This window comes from Ambystoma mexicanum, chromosome 9, assembly GCF_040938575.1.
Source record: "Ambystoma mexicanum isolate Mex_15411 chromosome 9, UKY_AmexF1_1, whole genome shotgun sequence".
NCBI classification, from domain to species: Eukaryota; Metazoa; Chordata; class Amphibia; order Caudata; family Ambystomatidae; genus Ambystoma; species Ambystoma mexicanum.
In genome coordinates, this window is record NC_090931.1 from 1,226,328,084 (window position 1) to 1,226,345,883 (window position 17,800).

The 17,800-nt window shown below is 42.3% G+C and overlaps 1 protein-coding gene across 4 annotated transcripts in view; it reads right to left on the minus strand.

Moving 5' to 3' along the window:
- MGAT5 (alpha-1,6-mannosylglycoprotein 6-beta-N-acetylglucosaminyltransferase) overlaps positions 1-17,800 on the minus strand; it is a 1,044,542-nt gene that overhangs the window by 586,656 nt on the left and 440,086 nt on the right. For all 4 annotated transcript variants that reach the window (XM_069616573.1, XM_069616570.1, XM_069616572.1 and 1 more), the window contains one exon: positions 8,589-8,678. In XM_069616573.1, the coding sequence (XP_069472674.1) occupies positions 8,589-8,678 (90 nt within the window). The remainder of the gene's footprint in view (positions 1-8,588; positions 8,679-17,800) is intronic.

Sequence of the window (17,800 nt, forward strand, 5' to 3'; positions counted from 1 at the left end):
TCTCTCCTTTATTTCATCAAATCACTTTACAACGATACAGAGGTTAGGGTTAGAACGGCACAAGGGGATACTCTCACAAAGCCTTTTATTACCAACAGAGAATTGAAAGAGGGCTGCCCTCTGGCTCTGCTTCTTTTTCACCTATATACATCTGATCTGTCAAGCATACTCAAGGCTGTCCATAACTACCCACCACGGTATGGCAATGAAGCCATCAATTGTCTGAATTATGCGGATGATACAGTCATCTTTGAGCGCACAGCAATAGGCCTCCAAAGGTCATTGGGTGTCTTAAATGGTTTCGCTTGTGAGCATAGACTTGGACCCAACACTTCAAAAACAAAGGTTATGACCCTGCGTCGAGGGACATATGGCACCCCAACTTTTAAATGGAACCTAGAGGGTGAACTGCTTGAGCGGATAGAAGAGAACACTTATCTTGGAGTCTGTATTAGACCAACAGTCTCATCGGCCCATTTGGCAAAGAGCATTTCAAGGAGGGTCTTGCAAAAATGGCGCTCAATTGAGGCAAAGCTTAACGCTTATAGACTTTCAATCATTCCAGGTAGATTATACACACTGGAAGCCTTTCCGGGGAAGGCGTTAGGCTGGTTACCCAAACTGGAGGCAAAAATCATGCACTCGTTAATGGGCATACTAGCGACTATGCCGGTTGAAGCTTTACGCCTGGAACTTGGGCCCCCTTCTCTTTGTTCCATATGGAAAGTCTCTTCATGTCAATTATGGGTGAAAATGCAGTTTGGTGGGTCGTCGAAAAGAATCTTATTAGACCTGATGGTCTCTCATGCTCTCCTGTTTTGCAAATGTTTATGGTATAGCGATTTGGCACAGATGGTGAAGCAGCATTTTTCTGAAATAGGATTTGATAGGGAGCTGGTATGCTGCCAGGAACTCTATTTATTCAAACCAGAACAGAAGTCAAGATATCTTGATATTTCACAGGAAGTGGATTATTTGGCCTCATTGCGAAAATATATACTCTATTCACAGCAATGTTTTATAATAGACTAAACAAAGAACCATCTAACTAAATTCAGTACACCTGCGCTGATCAGATTTATTTCCCACCTTTGGTTGAACATCTTACCGGTGCTAGAAAATACGGGCACTTTGGTTGGTATACCAACGGGAGAACGCCTTTGTAGATCCTGTGCCAAACAAGTAGAGCCTCAGAGCTGCATTCTTACTGGCTGTGTATTTGTATTTTTATTTGTTTATTTGTAATGCGCTCCTTGCCCTGGGGCATCTGGGAGCATTATTTGAAGGCAGCAGTTACAAAAAAATTAAAAAAAGGTTACAGACATTCAAAACATTACAGCAGGAGAAAATAAACAGGTACTACAGCAGACAATATATATATAACATTATACTATATCAAATGCCCAAGCGATATGAGAATCAGGCTACAGTATGTGGGCAAGATAAGGAGGTGCCAGAGCAGGTACCACCTTGCAAAAAGGAAGCACGCGTGGATTAGGGCGAAGCTTCCAATGCATCAAGTTCATGGAGCCACAGTTTAGTTTTGTTTTAAAGGAGTGGATGGAGGGAACTGTTCTGAGTGAATTAGGTAGGGAGTTCCATAGCTTAGACGCAAGGACTGGGAAGCTCGATCCTCCGGCTGTCTGCAATTTATAGCTGGGAATAGACAGTTTGTGTACATGAGCTGATCTCAGAGGTCTGGTTGCGGTGTGTTGAGAGAAACGAGTGGACAGGTAAGCAGGTGCCGGGTTGTACTGGGCCTTGTGAGTTAGAACGAGGGCTTTGAGAGATTTGCTATGTGCAATGGGTAGCCAGTGCAGGTTACATCTTGTGTCAGAGATGCGAGATCGCCTACGTTAAGTGCAGCCCTGATGGCATTGTTCTGAGTGACCTGTAACTTGTCCAAGTTTCTTTGGATAGTCCTTAAGTAGAGGGCATTACAGTAATCAATTTGGACATAAGGGTTCTGGCGAGGATCAAGCAATATCCGGAAGTCAGAAGGGTCAGCACGCGGTGACGAGTTTGCAGGTGTAGGATGACGCTGAAACTACCGCATTGTTTTGTCTGTTGAGGGATAGTGTAGAGTCTAAGTAGATGCCAAGTGTTTTAGTGACATTGGATACTTTGTTGTTCCCATCAATAGTAAAGGATTTGTATTCTGGGTCAAGTTTGGTGAGTTTGGTAGGGGAGCCTAGAATGAGCAACTCTGTTTTTTCATCATTGAGGCAGAGCCCATGATGTGCCATCCAGGCCTGGATGACTGTGTAGACTGCATTCAGTGCTTTGGAGTCGGTTACATAATTGTCAGTGATAGGGATGAGTATCTAGGTGTCTTCTGCATAATTGGTGTAAGAGACACCCAGATAGTCAAGTACATCAAAGAGCGGTTTAGTAAACACATTGTACAATGTGGGAGATACGCAGGATCCTTGTGGGACTCCACACGGGACATGTGCTGGATCAGCTGCAGCCGAGGGTGAAAAGACCTGCATGGTTCCATTTGCCAGGAAGGAGCTAATCCAGGATGTGGCTGCATCAGAGAAGTGGGAAGCTATCTTAAGGTGGTGGCAAAGGATTTGATGATCAACCAAATCAAAGGCTGCTGAAAGATCAAGAAGAAGCAGGAGTGCCTGTTTGCCCTAGTCTTTCAGATCCTCAATTGAGGTTCTAGGTCAATCAAGACTGTCTCCGTCCCATGTCTGGGACGGAAGCCCGATTATCTAAAACCTAATAGATTATTTGTTTCGAGGTAATCCTGGATTTGAAGATAAGCCGCCCGATACAAAGTTTTGAGTAGGTAAGGCACTGTGGTGATAGGCCTGTAATTGGATGGGTTGCTCGGGTCGAGAGTAGGTTTTTTGATTAATGGGATAACCCACACATCCTTGAGGTTATTTGGTACAATACCCGATTTGAAAGAGGCATTTACGAAGGTGGTAATGAAAGGCGCAAGATCATGTGCCACCTCCTTTATGACGGGGCAGGGCAAGAGTCTCCATGGCAATTGGAAGGCTTGACCTTCTTAATAATTTTGACTTCCTTGATAAAGAGAGGTGAAAAGCTGAATGGTTTGAATTAATGTTTAGGCAAGTGGGTATTGTAAAATGGGGGTTGCCTGCCGAGTCAGATAGGTGGCTTCTTTTGGCAGTGATTATGGCTTGGAGCAAGGCAATTTTGTCTAAGAGCGCAATTTGGATATTGGTACACCACGCAGTGTCATGGCTGCACATATCAAGAGGGGCAACAGGAGACTAATTCCTTGAGGGTTTTAAAGAGTTCCTCAGTGTTTGATTGAGCTATTATGGCTTCTTTGTAGGTAGAGGAGGCCGTGGTTAGGTTATTTTTATTAACTAGAGAAGGTGAGCTTTTCCAATGTGCCTCAGCTTTTCTTTTTTCTTTACGCAGGTCACGTAGATGTGGGGTGAATCAGGTATTAAGGTGGAGGCAAGGTTTTTGTTTGCGCAGCTTGAGTGGCGCAATGGTGTTAAGGGCTTTTAACATGCCATGATTATAGTTATCTACTAGGACTGTGGGGTCAGAGCAAGTGGTAGAAGCCGTGTTCAGCAGTGGGATGATAAGTGGGAGAAGTTTCTCTACCGTGATATCCTTCTTATTGCGCGTGTGGATAGGAGGGGCTAGGCTAGGTTTGTCTGTAAGTGGGCTGGCATTGATAGAGAAGATTATTTTGTGATAAGACCATGCACATGGGGTCACAGAGATCAAGTTGAGTATGCAGTTCATGTCAGAAACCCAGTCAAGAGTGAGACCCTTAATGTGGGTGCGCTCTCTGATGTGTTGGGTGAGGCCAAAGTCGGTTAGAACGCTAGCTAAGTCACAGGCTTTGGAGTCGTTCACGTCCTGGTAACCTAGATTGAAGACACTGAGTAGTAGGATTTGAGAGTTAGGCTTGGTGCTGGTGGCTAAGATGGTTCAGATGTCCTCAGCGAACGAGGAGATGGGTTCTGGGGGCCTGTAGATAAGATTCACTGTGGCGGTCTGATTGGGTGAGATAGGTAATTTAACATAGAGCAGTTCAGCTGAAAGGATCCGTGTGTTGCTGACAACTCTGAGTTCATGTGAACTCTTGAATATGAAGGCTAAACCTCCACCCTTAATTTTGATTGGTATCCCTGTCAAACCTGATAATGGAATAGTTGTCTGGGATAGCCAAGGTCAAGGCAGGGCCTGAAGCCGCATGCAACCATGTTTCTGTGATGGCAGGAAAGTCTAAATTTTCAGTTATGGTGAAATCAGCAATATCTAAGGCATGATCGGAGATGGAAAGAGCGTTAATGAGCGCGCCTTTGATCTTAGTGTCTTTGGCAATGCTGGGAGCCAGAGGGGCTGAAGCAATTTTGTTAAAATTTGGGGCAGTGACTTTGTTATTATTAGGATCTAATACTTTGTTAATAGCAGAGTGGTTCTGGTGATGAGACAAATGGTGACATCTGGAAGCTAATCTTTGGGTTCTGGCTAGGGTAGCACAAGGTCGACTGGTGTAGGCTAGTGTGGTCTGTTTGGTGGGGAAGAGGGGGTATGGGACTGTTGGCAATGGGGCGTGCCTGAGATAAGGTGAGGTGGGGGCTCACATGTCTCACCTGGCACGTGTCCGACACGGTGTGGTGTCTGGTTGGTGAAACAATAATGTTGAGTAACGTAGTCTGGAAGAGTGGTGCGTGGCACAAAGCGAGAGCCTAGCCTAAAGTTTCTACTGTGAGTGGGGCAAGGTTGATTATGGGTGGGTTTGCTTGCAAAGTGTTGTAACCAAAGGGCTGGAGCATTTAGGTAGGGAATAGAGATTGTCAAGTGGACTGGAAGCAATAGGTCGTGCGGCATTGTTGTACAGGTAGTGGGTGAGAAAGAGTAGTGGTACTGGGAGGTAGTGGTGGTGGGGTGTAGGTGAAGTAAGGTGACCAGGTCAGGACCCAAAGGGTGAGCAATAGGTACGTACTGAGGTGTAGTGTAGGTGGGTATGTATGCTTCAGTAGTGAACAGACAATGAAGGGTATACGGTGTGGGCGAGTACCAGGGGTACAATGCATTTTAGTAGGCTAGTCAATAGTCAGTAGCGTTACTATGTAAGGCACTGCATTGAGCAAAGTGGCAACAATAGAGCGCTGGGCACGTTGTGACTAGACCACTGAATTCAAAAGCACACTAAGTTAGCTGGCATAGCAAAGATATGTAAAGGACATTAGTGGCATCACATAGGTAAGCAACATAGAATGGGCTTAACAAATGCATAATATGCTGGCTAGCGAAACCGAAAACAAATGCAGTCAATGAGTGGCATCCCACAAGTAAGCAACGCATAGTGTGCTTAACAAATGCATACTATATAGACAGCGACACACAGCTAGTTGTACAGACCAACAGCTGGGAACAATAGACAAGAGGGAACATTTAGAGTTTGCGCATACCGAATGGGCACAGAGGTCAAGATGAACATGCAACTGGCGAAGTGAAAAGTACCTTGTGCACGCCGCTATGAAGGTAAAGGGGGCCCCACAACAGATGGGCAGGGGATAAAGTCAAGACGTGGGCTGTTCAAGTGTCATGCTGCAACTTATAGTACGCCAGGGTTAAGCGGCGTAGGTGTGGATTGCAGCGCCGTCGCAGGTAGTAGGGGTGAGATTGTGACAGAAGATGTGGATCACCAATCAGAATATGAGAAGCATTACCCAAATTTTAGACTTCATGGTACAGACCAATTTTGGAACATCATTTTTACTGCAGAGTCCACTGTGCCAACTACAGCCGCCTATTATATAATGCAACGGGCGGTGGTAAATTTGCCAATTTTAAATTAATTTGAAAGTGAATTGAATAATATTATGCCAAGAGGGAATTCATCTTATTTTAGGATAGGAAAGGAAGTTTATACAATTGGGATTTTAGATAAACTAATACATTCTTATATGTCTTTTTGTGACAATGAATTGTATGGTTGTAATATCTATGTAAATATAATGTAGTGTAAAAGGATTGATTTTTCTCATCCAAATGCACAAAATGTGCATTAGCTTTGGAAGGTTTTGCACAGGAAAACCATTTATTCTTGTATTCCTCCAAGACTACAGTAATGTAGTTTTGTAACAAAAGAAGTATACAACGTAACCATGAACCCGGCTACCTAGCTGACATCCCATTGGAAGTGGTGACAGAAATAAACTATCTAGGTCTAGAACTCTTTGTAACACCCTCAATGAGCAAACTAATGTCAGTAAGGGGAAAAAAGGCAAAGGTTTTGGGGGCAGGATGTTAAACTAGGTGTTAAACTAGGTGGCTTCTCGTTTATTCCACTAATAAATCTTTATATGCAAGAATTTATTCCAGCCATTAATTATGGCCTAGATTTCTTTTCGTTTGGTCTTTATACCATATACATTCTTTTTGAATAACTGCTCTAGGTCTACCATGCAATGTCTGACTCACATATTCAATAACAGAATTCAGACTTAATTCCCTAGCCACTATTGTAGAGATGAGAGCTGCCACATTGCATCTTAAAATTATGCAAGCTGACGAAAGAGACATAAAATATATTCTGAAAAGATCCATTGAAATAAGTAGAAAATAGTCACCTATTGGCTTTTAGACAGAGGAATTAATCCTTTTTTAGATTGGACTTTCTTATGTAGGAATGAAGAGCATCTAGAGAAACATATGCAAAGCCTTAAAAAGAAAGCACATGAATGAGGATCACCAGAATAATTGGTACCTGGTTTTTAATAGTAGACTGTATGACGATTATCTACACCCATGCTGATACAATATTTTCCCTAAATATGTTTGATTTTTCCAAAAGATTTTTGGGGAAATTTCAAGGTAAGGACTGAGAGCAAACATGTCAGTTGGGAAAAGCACCACAAGAATTTGAGTTGTTAAAACATTTATTTCTCGAATGTCCAGTGCTACGAAAAGACAGAATGGAATTTTTTATAAACTTTATATGTGAAATTGATAGGAGGGACATCATCTCTTCTGGGAATACTGCCGAGATAGCAATCAATTTGGTCCCTGCCTGACCATTGTCCACTTCTGGATATTTATTTCTTTGAGACTGAACATAGCCGATGGTCAAAGACGCAATTAAGATCAATTGGTTGTACATTTTTGATTGCATTAATACACTGTTATTGAATATCTATATATGAACATTTTTATAACTTTCTATATTGTAGGTAAAGGTTTTATATGGACAAGAAACTCAACTTTTGGTGATGTATTAATAATGGTTGTAGTTTATGTATGTGTAGAGAGGGAATTATGTTTACATTTACCCATGAGCCACAGTTTAAAAAATGTAAAGAAAATATGACTTTCTTTATCAGAAAAAATATTTAGACTTGTTAAATGCATTATTGCAGAAATTACAATATTACTACAACATAATTTTACCACTGATTAATTTAAATATATATTTTGAAACGTACTTCATGTTACATTAATTTTTTCAAATCTGCACTTTCAAACTGGTACTGGTGTTTCGGTACTTATGGAGCAGGATGATGTTGATTCTATTTGGGGCTTTTACAATGTATCTATATTGACTCGAGGCCTGGGGCCCCAAGAACTGTTGACAGCATAGAGTACCTTGGTCCCTCATTTTCTTTTCCTTTTACTGAATTTACTGAGCGCCTTTCGCAATAGCACGAGCTCTATAAAAGTCTGAGCACGTCCAGACAGATTCATTGGGGCAGACATCTCAAAGACAACTCAGTCAGGACAGTTTGCCAGATGCACTCTGCTGTATTCTGTATGGATGTCCACAAAAAAACGCTTTGGAAATTTGATTGAAACCACGATTTGAACGAAGAAATTTAAGCCAGAATTATGATCAATTGGTGGACAGTGTAAAATTGTACTCTGTTCTGGAAGCATTTCTAAATGTGGGTGGTTGTCAACTGTTCTACTGCAATGGACATCATATTGATGGAGCCTTGACAAGCACCTAGGCTGTCATAATGTAGTCCATTCACAAATCAAATAAACACACTTTTCTCTCATGAAAATCCTTCTGTTTGAGCCAAATACAGTTTTAAACCTTGCTGAAGACAAACGGAGGTTAAGTAGGAGTGCTACAGCCACTGCCAACAAATACCAATGGAATTACTTCTCGCCATGGAATATCCCCCAGAATGTAATTGGTGCAGACCTCATTAATGCCTTGTTGTAGTTCAGTGCCAAAATCACCCGCATGTAAAACAAAATCTAATATTTAAGGTTGGTAAATGAAATGTATATGGATAGTTGTCATGAAGTATATAATTCACCAAAGAACATCAATGTTGTCAACATATAACTTGCTATGAATGTTGATTGTTCGTACAATCTAAATGTAGGTTAACCAAATGTTGCTTCTTCACCACAGATGAATGGCATATAGGAGTGTGCAGTGAATGCCCTCTGTTCCGCGATCAGGGATTGCTTTACTACAGAATATACTTTTTGCAAAGGTTGCATTACCGTCAGAAAAGTTATTTTGCTAAATGATGTGCTGGTTCATGCAAGCATACATGCATGCACCATGGTTTGTGGGCACAAAACACAGAGTGCAATTCCTAGCAAAACCAATTAATACTCACCTCACTGAGGTAAATAAAAAATGAACATGTAGATCCATCCACACCATAACTTGAATAGCATGCATCTGATCGCCACATATCCTTCATCCACTGAAAGAAAAGAAAAGACAAGACTGGTCAGGTCATTATGTATATCTAAAAAATGTTTTTAAAAATCTCTCCTTTGGAAGCCTATTCATTCTTTCTGAATCAAGGATCAATCATGTATGGCGTTCATGAACCTGATCAAATTGGTGCTCAAAATTGATAAGAGCGTTCACCGATTTGTGGTTGAACAATATTTGAATGTTGTTAAGATAGGTCGGATTCGGGAGCAACTGACAATATGTATATGGATTGGTATTTTAATTAATTGGCACAAAATGCAGTTTGGTCCTAGTGTCCTTTAAATCTTTCACGGTTTTGTAGCACTGCTTGTGTCAACTTTAAACAAAAACAACTAACAACTAAAAAGATGTTCCATTAGCATGCTCAACAAAGGTTTTTGTGGGATGCAAAAGGGGCATTTCTCGCCACCCATTTCCAGCTGGGAGGGAGATCATGTTAAATAATATTCTTTAACTTTGGAATCTACATTCGCTTAGAGTTTTACAACATTTAAAATGATCTCTTCACAGAACACTACCCACAGAAACGATGCATAAGGCACAGAGTTTTGAAACAAAAATCTATTTTTATTGAGAGGACAATGTACCTTAAAACAAAATGTACTGGTAGGCTGTAATTACAAAGTTAACAAACCTTGGTCTTTAAAAATAGTTGCTGTTGATTCATTTTCCTTCATCGGTGAGGTGGGCTTTGAAACACACATTTAAAGGCATGGAGGGGTGGGTAAATGGCAGTAACGGCAGAGGACATTTATATGGCTGAAGAGGGGCAAAGCTATGCAAAGCACAAACCATGATTGGTCAGGGCTAGCAGGCCACATATTCATGGAGCCAAGGATGGATTGCCACAGAGACAGGAGGGTGGAGCAGGTCACAGGAACAAGTATGCATTGTCTGAGAGCCAGTCCAGTTGGAATGTAAATATGAATGGAAGGAGCCACTCAGCTCAGTACAAAGTCACTAAAGGAAATTCTGCTGCCACACTAATACGCAATGTATTTAAATGCCTGTTTGGGGAACCGCACCCCGTTAACAGCCCTGGAGATTTACAAGGCACAGGCAATCACTGATGCACTTTGCAGGAGTGAGCTCTGGCGCACAGATGCTATGGATTTTCTAACCAAATCAGAAAACAAATTTGTGAAGTGTTTCCTTGCCTAACCACAGAGCACCCCATGCATTCCCTTACACCATAAAGAAATGCTCTGGGACGTCCTAAATACACTAGGAGGAAAGTCTTGGCTAGGATTCCGCCGTGTTTCTGCTTTGATGTTCATGTTATTTCTTTTCATTTATTGAACAAAGATGTCTGAATAACCGCGGAAATGTTCAAGGACATTAAGCAAAAAATAGATGTTCTCTACAATGAGGAGGGCATGTTTGCATTGATTTCCCAATAAAGATTTCGTGGGTATACTGTGCATAAAACCGCTTTTACATTGGAGAGCTACCTGAGCAAGATTTTTCCTGTTTATAACCGATTTTAATAATCATTTGTTATTTCAATTGTTTTTAACTTACGTTTTTAGTATTTCATCCGACTTCTATTTTTATGCTTGCCTGTTGTATTGTGATTCCCTGTTTTTGACTTATATAATATTGCATCTGCACTTTTACAGAGTAATGACCAAAATAAAGTATATACTATAGTAAATAAATGGGCCACGTTGCGAGTTTGGTGGTACTCCGACAGGATATACACAGAGTTACTGCCAAACTCATTCACCATTACTGCTAATTGGTCCCATTGCATTATGACGTTATTACATTTGGTGGTATGTGTTAAAATGGATTCCTAGAATCTGGCATGGTGGGCAGATTTTTGGCGGCCACCCTAGTTACAGAGAACATGGTATGAACATGGAATCTGGCCTGGTGAGCCGCAAAGGCTTATTCTCAGGAGCCCTCAATGAGTCCGTACGGTATGGTAGACAGCTATCCAATTTAGACAATCATGGATGAAAATCCACTTCTTTATCATAGGCCTTCTGAATACAATGGAAAATTAATCTAACAGGATGCATTATCGCATGTAAGAGGATTCAATTCAGCACTACAGCTAAGTCAACGCCTAGTCTAGAATACTGAATGAAAACCCTTATGGATATATCTTTAGGTCCAGTTCATGCGTTCTGGATGACTACCCCTATATAACACCCCTCTCTTGGAATCCCCCTGACCCCACTGAGCCAAGAAGTAGTTCTGTTTTGCAAGTTAAAAAGGTTTATTTGAAACTTTAAACAATATGGATATCACACTTTATAATAAATTAATAATTGAATAGCACACTTAATCTGATATGATAAAGATCAACAACGGAGAATCTGGCACTAGCACACTTCTTATAATCACTAATGAGTTGACATGAAATGGATAAGGTAGCACACTGGTAAATAGGAACAAAAGAAGAAAGTGGTACAAAATGCTTTATAGAGTTCAAATGGATGCAAGGTTGAATGAATGAAATGCAGTATAGAAATACTCAATATGATTTCAACAAAACAATGTAATCACTTTTCTCTGGCAATTCCCTCCCCCCCTCTTTATGCAATGCAAGGGAATGGGAGGAAAGCACGCAGTTCTCAAAAATGCAATCAATGTAATCAGTTCAACCCAGCAAGCTTAGACAACAGAAAACAGATAGGAGTTTTGAAATCACAGGCCCAAATTGCTTTGATATGTGCTGGCAATGAATGAGAAATATGCTGGAAACGCTTTTAATTCCCTTTCAGAGGTTCAGGGTGAGTGGTATCTAGTTAATATTAGTCCAGGCTCACACTAGCTATGATGCAGGGATAGTTAACAGGTTAAACGAATTTCTGGCAAATGGAAGGCAAGCAGCAGCAGTTTTTACATGTGAAGAAATTGCAAATCGCGGTAAAATTCGCGGATGCGTGTTCCGCGATTGCGGTAAAACTATAAGGGGTAGGAATGCGGTTCTTGGTGCGATTCAAAGCTACGATCCTAAGCTATCAGAGGAAAGTTACTGCAAGTCTCTAGCCCAAACGGTCGCGGAGATATGAGCGATTTAATAAAGGTCATTTTTGGGTTTGCAAATTTCAAAAGCTCAAAATGACAAGTGCAGCTTGCAACTAGCAAATCACAGGTGACAGCTTTACAAGTGACAGGTGACAGTTAGGAGACAGTTCTACTTAGATTAAAATAGGATTGAATTATATTATTTTAACTAAGAGATTGGTTCTGCACAGTTTTCTAGGTACTCACACTATATTCTTGAGTGAAATGGGCCTCGCCATGGATCTGGTCAGGGTTTTGGACTGGGCTCGGGTCTCTCTCTGGGCACAGCACTGCTTTCTCTCTGGGTACAGCACTGCTTTCTCCCTCTGGTCTGGTCTCTAGTTCTGGATAGATTGAAGTCTCTAGTTTGGCTTTCTAGAGGTTGATGGAGGTAAGTATGGATTTTTCCGGCAGAGCGTCCCGCTGCAGATGGATTTTGAAGTCCCTATCTGTCCTGTCTGTCTGCTTTTATGTGTTTAGAATGTGGGTGTGTTCTAGCATCACTGACCCTACCTCTCTCTCAGCTTCTAATTGGTCAAACTTCCATTTATCATTTGATTGGGGAATGAACTGTGAGTCAGAGTGATGTCATTTTACAGCCTGCAGAAAGTCCACTCCTCCTGTCAACTTACACACAAATCTAGATTTGAAACAAATACATATTTGCAGAGGTACATATTGTTTTAAAATCATATGCACCCATCATGCATTACAGGAGGTATCCCCTGTTCAAACTCTGCTCTTCCTGGGAGCTTGCATTCAGAAATGGCACATATTTCACTTTTTAACTGATTTTGCAATTTCTGACATTGACCCAACTTTACATACATGTGTGCAGGGAGTACGGACATTAACTGATGAAGTTTCAGATTTTTAACATGCATACATTTAGAGTTATATCCACTTTTCCGCTGACACCCCCCTGAACATGCCACCGGGTCGAAAAACCTCTTAAAATGTGGGCAGAAAAATCACAAGAATTATGGTATCATTTATAAAATTTTCACATGTCCGCTCTATGAGTTATTCATCTTTTTAAAGTTATGTTCTGGCTCCAAAGGGGTGTGGTTTCCCAGGTCACATGGTATAGAAACCAGTCTTTCCAGTTTCTGCCAAGCCAGCTTGCTCTCACAGGCAGTGCCCCTCCCAGCTCTTGCCAAGAGGAAGCTACATTTTACGACTGCGGTAATAAAAACCTTTGCCTGAGTGAAGAGGGCTTTGTTCACTCTCCTGCAGAGCACAGATAATTCAATTATCAGATAGATGGCATATCCTTCGTGTGGGCAGCAAAAGGAAGTTTGGCCTGGGAACACAGTGGTGACTCAAATTTCCCTCCTGATGGGGGTAGTTGCCAGGCAGAATCAAGTTCCTTAAGCCAGACTTTCAGCTACTGTCATGTTATTTGTTGCTTTTTAAATTAACTTGCAATTTTACACATGCAGCTAGAAGGCTGATTCTAAGTTTAAAACTATGACATTTAAACAGTTACAAAGGCATGTGACACCAAACATAGCTCACTCATTTAATCTAAACATTTTCGATTTTAGTGTCTTTAAATCCAGTGCAACTTAAACTGCTGAAATCCACAGCGCAGCCAGTCTTGTTATAAACCTTGTCTTATGATCTTCATTTCCCAGATTTTGTAGGCACACAAAACTCCATTCTGCCAAATGTCTGCTGGTGTTCAGTAAATATTTTGCACATATTGCAATGTTTGAAATAGGCACTTTGGCTTGCCTTCAGAGAAACACAGGGTGGTTTTAAACTGCCGGCTTTTGGATAGTGGTGAGTACTGGTACTGCACCCATTTTTGGGATTTAAGAAAATGAATTCCCAACAGTTATGGGTTTGCTTTTGGCAATCAGCATTGCCACTCCCAATGGTTTCAGACTACTGTGCGGGTAGTCCAATGGTGGTTTTAGGCAGTGTCCTTCTGTGCCCATAACATCGGCAAAAATGGGTGGCAGCCTATTCTTCCTGCATTTCCCTGTGCATTTTCTGGGAAGCTCTGGCCATCATGATGTTTTCATGTCAGTACTGCACAGTTTTGAGGTAGGGCTAGGATGCATGGGTAAATACATCCCACACGCACAACACTAGGATACATATACAGTCAGCATAGGTTCAAATATACATCAAATAACTTAGTTAGCAAAAGCAGGTAAGAAGTTTTTATGCAGTTAATGATGTAGCCACATCACACACTATAACCCATCTTAAGAAGTCCATACCCTAAGATGAATGGGGCCTTCTACCCAAGAGTTACGGGAGCCACAATGCTCAGCAAAATGGATTCTCTGAAGGTAAGCTCCATAAGGTTGCGTTAGGATTTTTTTTTTTTATTCTACAACAGTTTTACCAGAGGGAAGTATGCAATTTATTTTCTTCCAGACAAAAGGCTAACCCATGGGCAGGATACTCGATTCAGGTTGGACAACCAAAATGCGAGTTGAATGTAATAAGGAGAGAAAGGAACTTGTTCCCAATGTTATCCCAAGGAGGGCGGGGGGGGGGGGGCAAATACACTGTTTACTTACCGCCCCTGACTCAGATCATCAAAGAGGACTTTGAAGATCATCTACGGGGGTCACTGGGATCTCTATCTTCCACAGTTGGTTCTGAGGAAAGGTGCCGGGCAGTTGCGAGTTTGAGGATTCATCTGGTCAGGTGCAGGTGCAAGATGCAACCTCTGTTGATGAAGAAATGCAAGAACCACCGATGCAGGCCTCTTCAGGGCACTTCACAGGTTGGAGAAAAGCATGTTCCAGTGACAGTCTCCGCACACAATCTGTGACAGGCATCCTAGTTGCGGTCCCATCAGCTGCTCCAGGACAGGTTCCCGTGAAGATGGAAAGCTGAACTTCGGGGAGAAGGCTACTGGCGACCAGTCAAGTTGTGAACTTGAATGCGGAACGGTGACGCTTCTGATGAGGAAGTTCACAAGAAAGCTTGTCTGTCCACCTGGCAGTCCTGAGACACTTCCGAAGGCTCAGAAGGGCAGGATCCTTGAGAAGGCATCGAGACTAGTTTGGCCCACTAGTCCAAGGGCTGAAGCAGCGTTCAGGGTCTTTGGAGGTCAGGCAGAGGAGCAGGGCTTCACCAGGCTGACTACTGGAAGGGGTGTTGGGCCAATTCAGGAGGAGTCTGCAGTAGGCTGCTCTTCAAGGGATTCTTGGCTCCAACAATGAGCTGAGGAAATTGCTGTAGGGGTCCTCCTCTTGTACAAACATTCTTGCTGGAAGCAAGGCCAAGCCCATCAATGGTAAAGATCTGCAGCATTAAAGCAGCCAGTAGTTGTCCAATTAAGGACAACTATTGGTTTCACTTTTGCCCCCCACACCCAGACTTTCTAGCACCGTAGATTGGAGTGGGTCTGGACAGTCCCACCCCCTTCCTGACCAGACACTCAAAGGATCACTAGCCTGCAATAGGAGCAGCTTACCCAGGCAAGTGCATGACCTTCTAAAAGAATTGCCTGACATGGTAGGGCAGGAAGAAGGCCAAACCACAATATGGCCAAAGCAGCAGGCAAAATTCTTCTGGCGCGTCCATTTTTTGGGCACTAGCCACATTAAATAGCCATGAGCAGTGAACTCCAATGTGCACACTAAAAATAATGCAAACATTTCTTATGCCACCAGCTTATCTTTAAGCACACATTAAAGTAAACACAAATACAAAGTGTAAAAAGCTAGGGTGATAACATGTATCCCCATTGCACTGCACTACAAGGTGCTGTGTGTGATGTTAAAAAGTACAAGAATTAAAAATGGAAACAGTTTCCCAGTACTGGTAGCCTGTTGGAATTATCAGTTGCCCCATAACAATGAGCAAAAGGCAAGGGAAGCGAAGTTAAAGGCTTTACTTACATTAAAATAGTAAAAGAATGGGTACCCATAGGGAACTATGGAGCGATAAATCCCAAAAGAGAAATCTTTCATAACACTATGGCAGTGTAAATTCCCATTTTTAGAATCCATAGGACTTGATGGGGAATTTACCATGAGCTGTAATCCTGCACAGCACATCTGGAGAGTTTTGGGCGTAAAGTGAAGGACTGTCAGGCGAGCTGTCATGAATCTGCATCTGTAGCAGCAATATGGCGAGGAGTCGCTCCTTCAGCACACCGGAAAGGTCCTGCAGCCATGACCGTTTCCAAAGTGCTTCACCGACAGGACACAGAGAACAGGACTACAATACCAGTCTCTCCTTGTGGATGCAAGCATGTCACGTGACACGCCGTAGCGACACCTGCAGCGTTTCCAGGACTGACACTTCTCAGCTTTACTGCAAGTGACCCCTATTCCTATCCAGACTCCTTAATGCTTTATTGGATTTTGTTTTTACTGACATGGATACTGCCATTGGATCACATTTCTGGATATTGGTGGCTCTAGCTATTGGACTCATGGATTTGGTCTTTGGATGGCCTCTGGATTCCGATTTCTGAACAGTTGGCTTGGACTCCGCATTACTACCTGGGTCTATATGGATTCTCCCACCCGGTGAAGGATTCTGGTCTGGCGATTGATCCCGGGTGTGTTCTCCCTCATTTGCTTCCTTGTGCTGTCCTGGGTTAGGGTCCTTTTTCTGATCTTTCCTGGGGATCCTGTTTTTGGATCCCGTTGCCGTCTGGGCATTTCCTCACTTGTCCCTCAATTCCTCCCATTCCTCCTCATTGGATTACACAGGTAACATATGGTCTTGAGGGGCAGGGGTGTGGATATTGTTTGCATCATTTGCACCGATTACCGCTTTCGTTGCAGCTATGTGGGCAGTCTGGCGACGTTCCTCCTTTTCTACCTTTTGGTTCACTGACTGGCCAGCAGTTTAGAACCCTTAACTTCTCTGGTTGATCCATTGAGAAGAAGGTCCTTCATTTCACCTGGCATTGTTGTTGTAGCAAAGATCTACCGCCAACAAAATGCTTGACGTACATCCCCCCATTTTACCTCTAAACCCATAGTATGGTGGTGCTGTAATGTGGTGGTGACATGGCAGTAACAGAATTACTCCTGCACTGCTGTACTCGACAAGAGGCCCAATATCTTTCTGTGCAGGTGCATCTTTGTTTTTATTGTTGCTCTTGTATACCAAGGTCATCGCCACAGTTTCTTTGTGAAGGAGCCCTTCTCTAAAGGCCCTAGTATTCTTTTGTCTCAATTGCAATATTCAATAATATGTATTATTTAGTTATTAGACTATCATTGCATACTAATGCTATAATGGTCTAAAAGACAAAGGAAAATACCTTGATCAACCCAGATAACATTCCACTCTGGCCCTCTGCACCAGGAGCCGCCTACAAACCCCCCTCAACAGGAAACGGGACATTTACGCTTGGGCATCAGTAGCTACTCTGACTCACTGGTCTTTTCCCTCCCCCCCCCCCAAGGGCTGTCATGAAGGATACGTATCTGAAAATATGGTATCCAGTCTTCCCTTGAATGTTTATCTCAACTATCCCTTGTATTCCCCTCACTCCTATCCTTAGAGTGCTTATGTTGGTTATCAGTAATCTCCAGGAAGAATAATGGCTTTTGGATACAATTTCCCCTGTCTTAGGACGGTGGTGGATTCTTGATATGATTAATCCAGCCTGTTGGGAAATAGTCTGGCTGACTCACATTACCATGCCTATTCAGCAATGCTGCCATTTTCTTTCTCCACTTGCTAAACGCAGTTGGCAATCAGCTCCAAAAGAAATGCATGTCTAGGTCTGCCCCAGCAATCACTCACAGTCCTCATTCAATAATTTACATTTTCCAGTCCTTTCTTCCAATGGTGGTCGCAGATCGCCGCAGAGAGTATACCTTGCCCCCCATGATCCCTTGATCAATTAAGAGTGCCAATGGCTCCATAAGGAAGTAGGTCTATTGATCGACCATCAATTGTTTGAATTGATCTAGTTTGATTTTTTGGGGTCAAATTATACCCCACAAAAGGGACATGGTGCATTAGGCTTAGGTATTATTGGTGGTGTTGGGGCAAGGGTAGTAGAGCAGTATGCAGGCCCCCCTGCCTTTATCTGAAAATAATTTGAACAAAAACATTATACCCAAATCAATTAGACCCAAAAAAGAAATT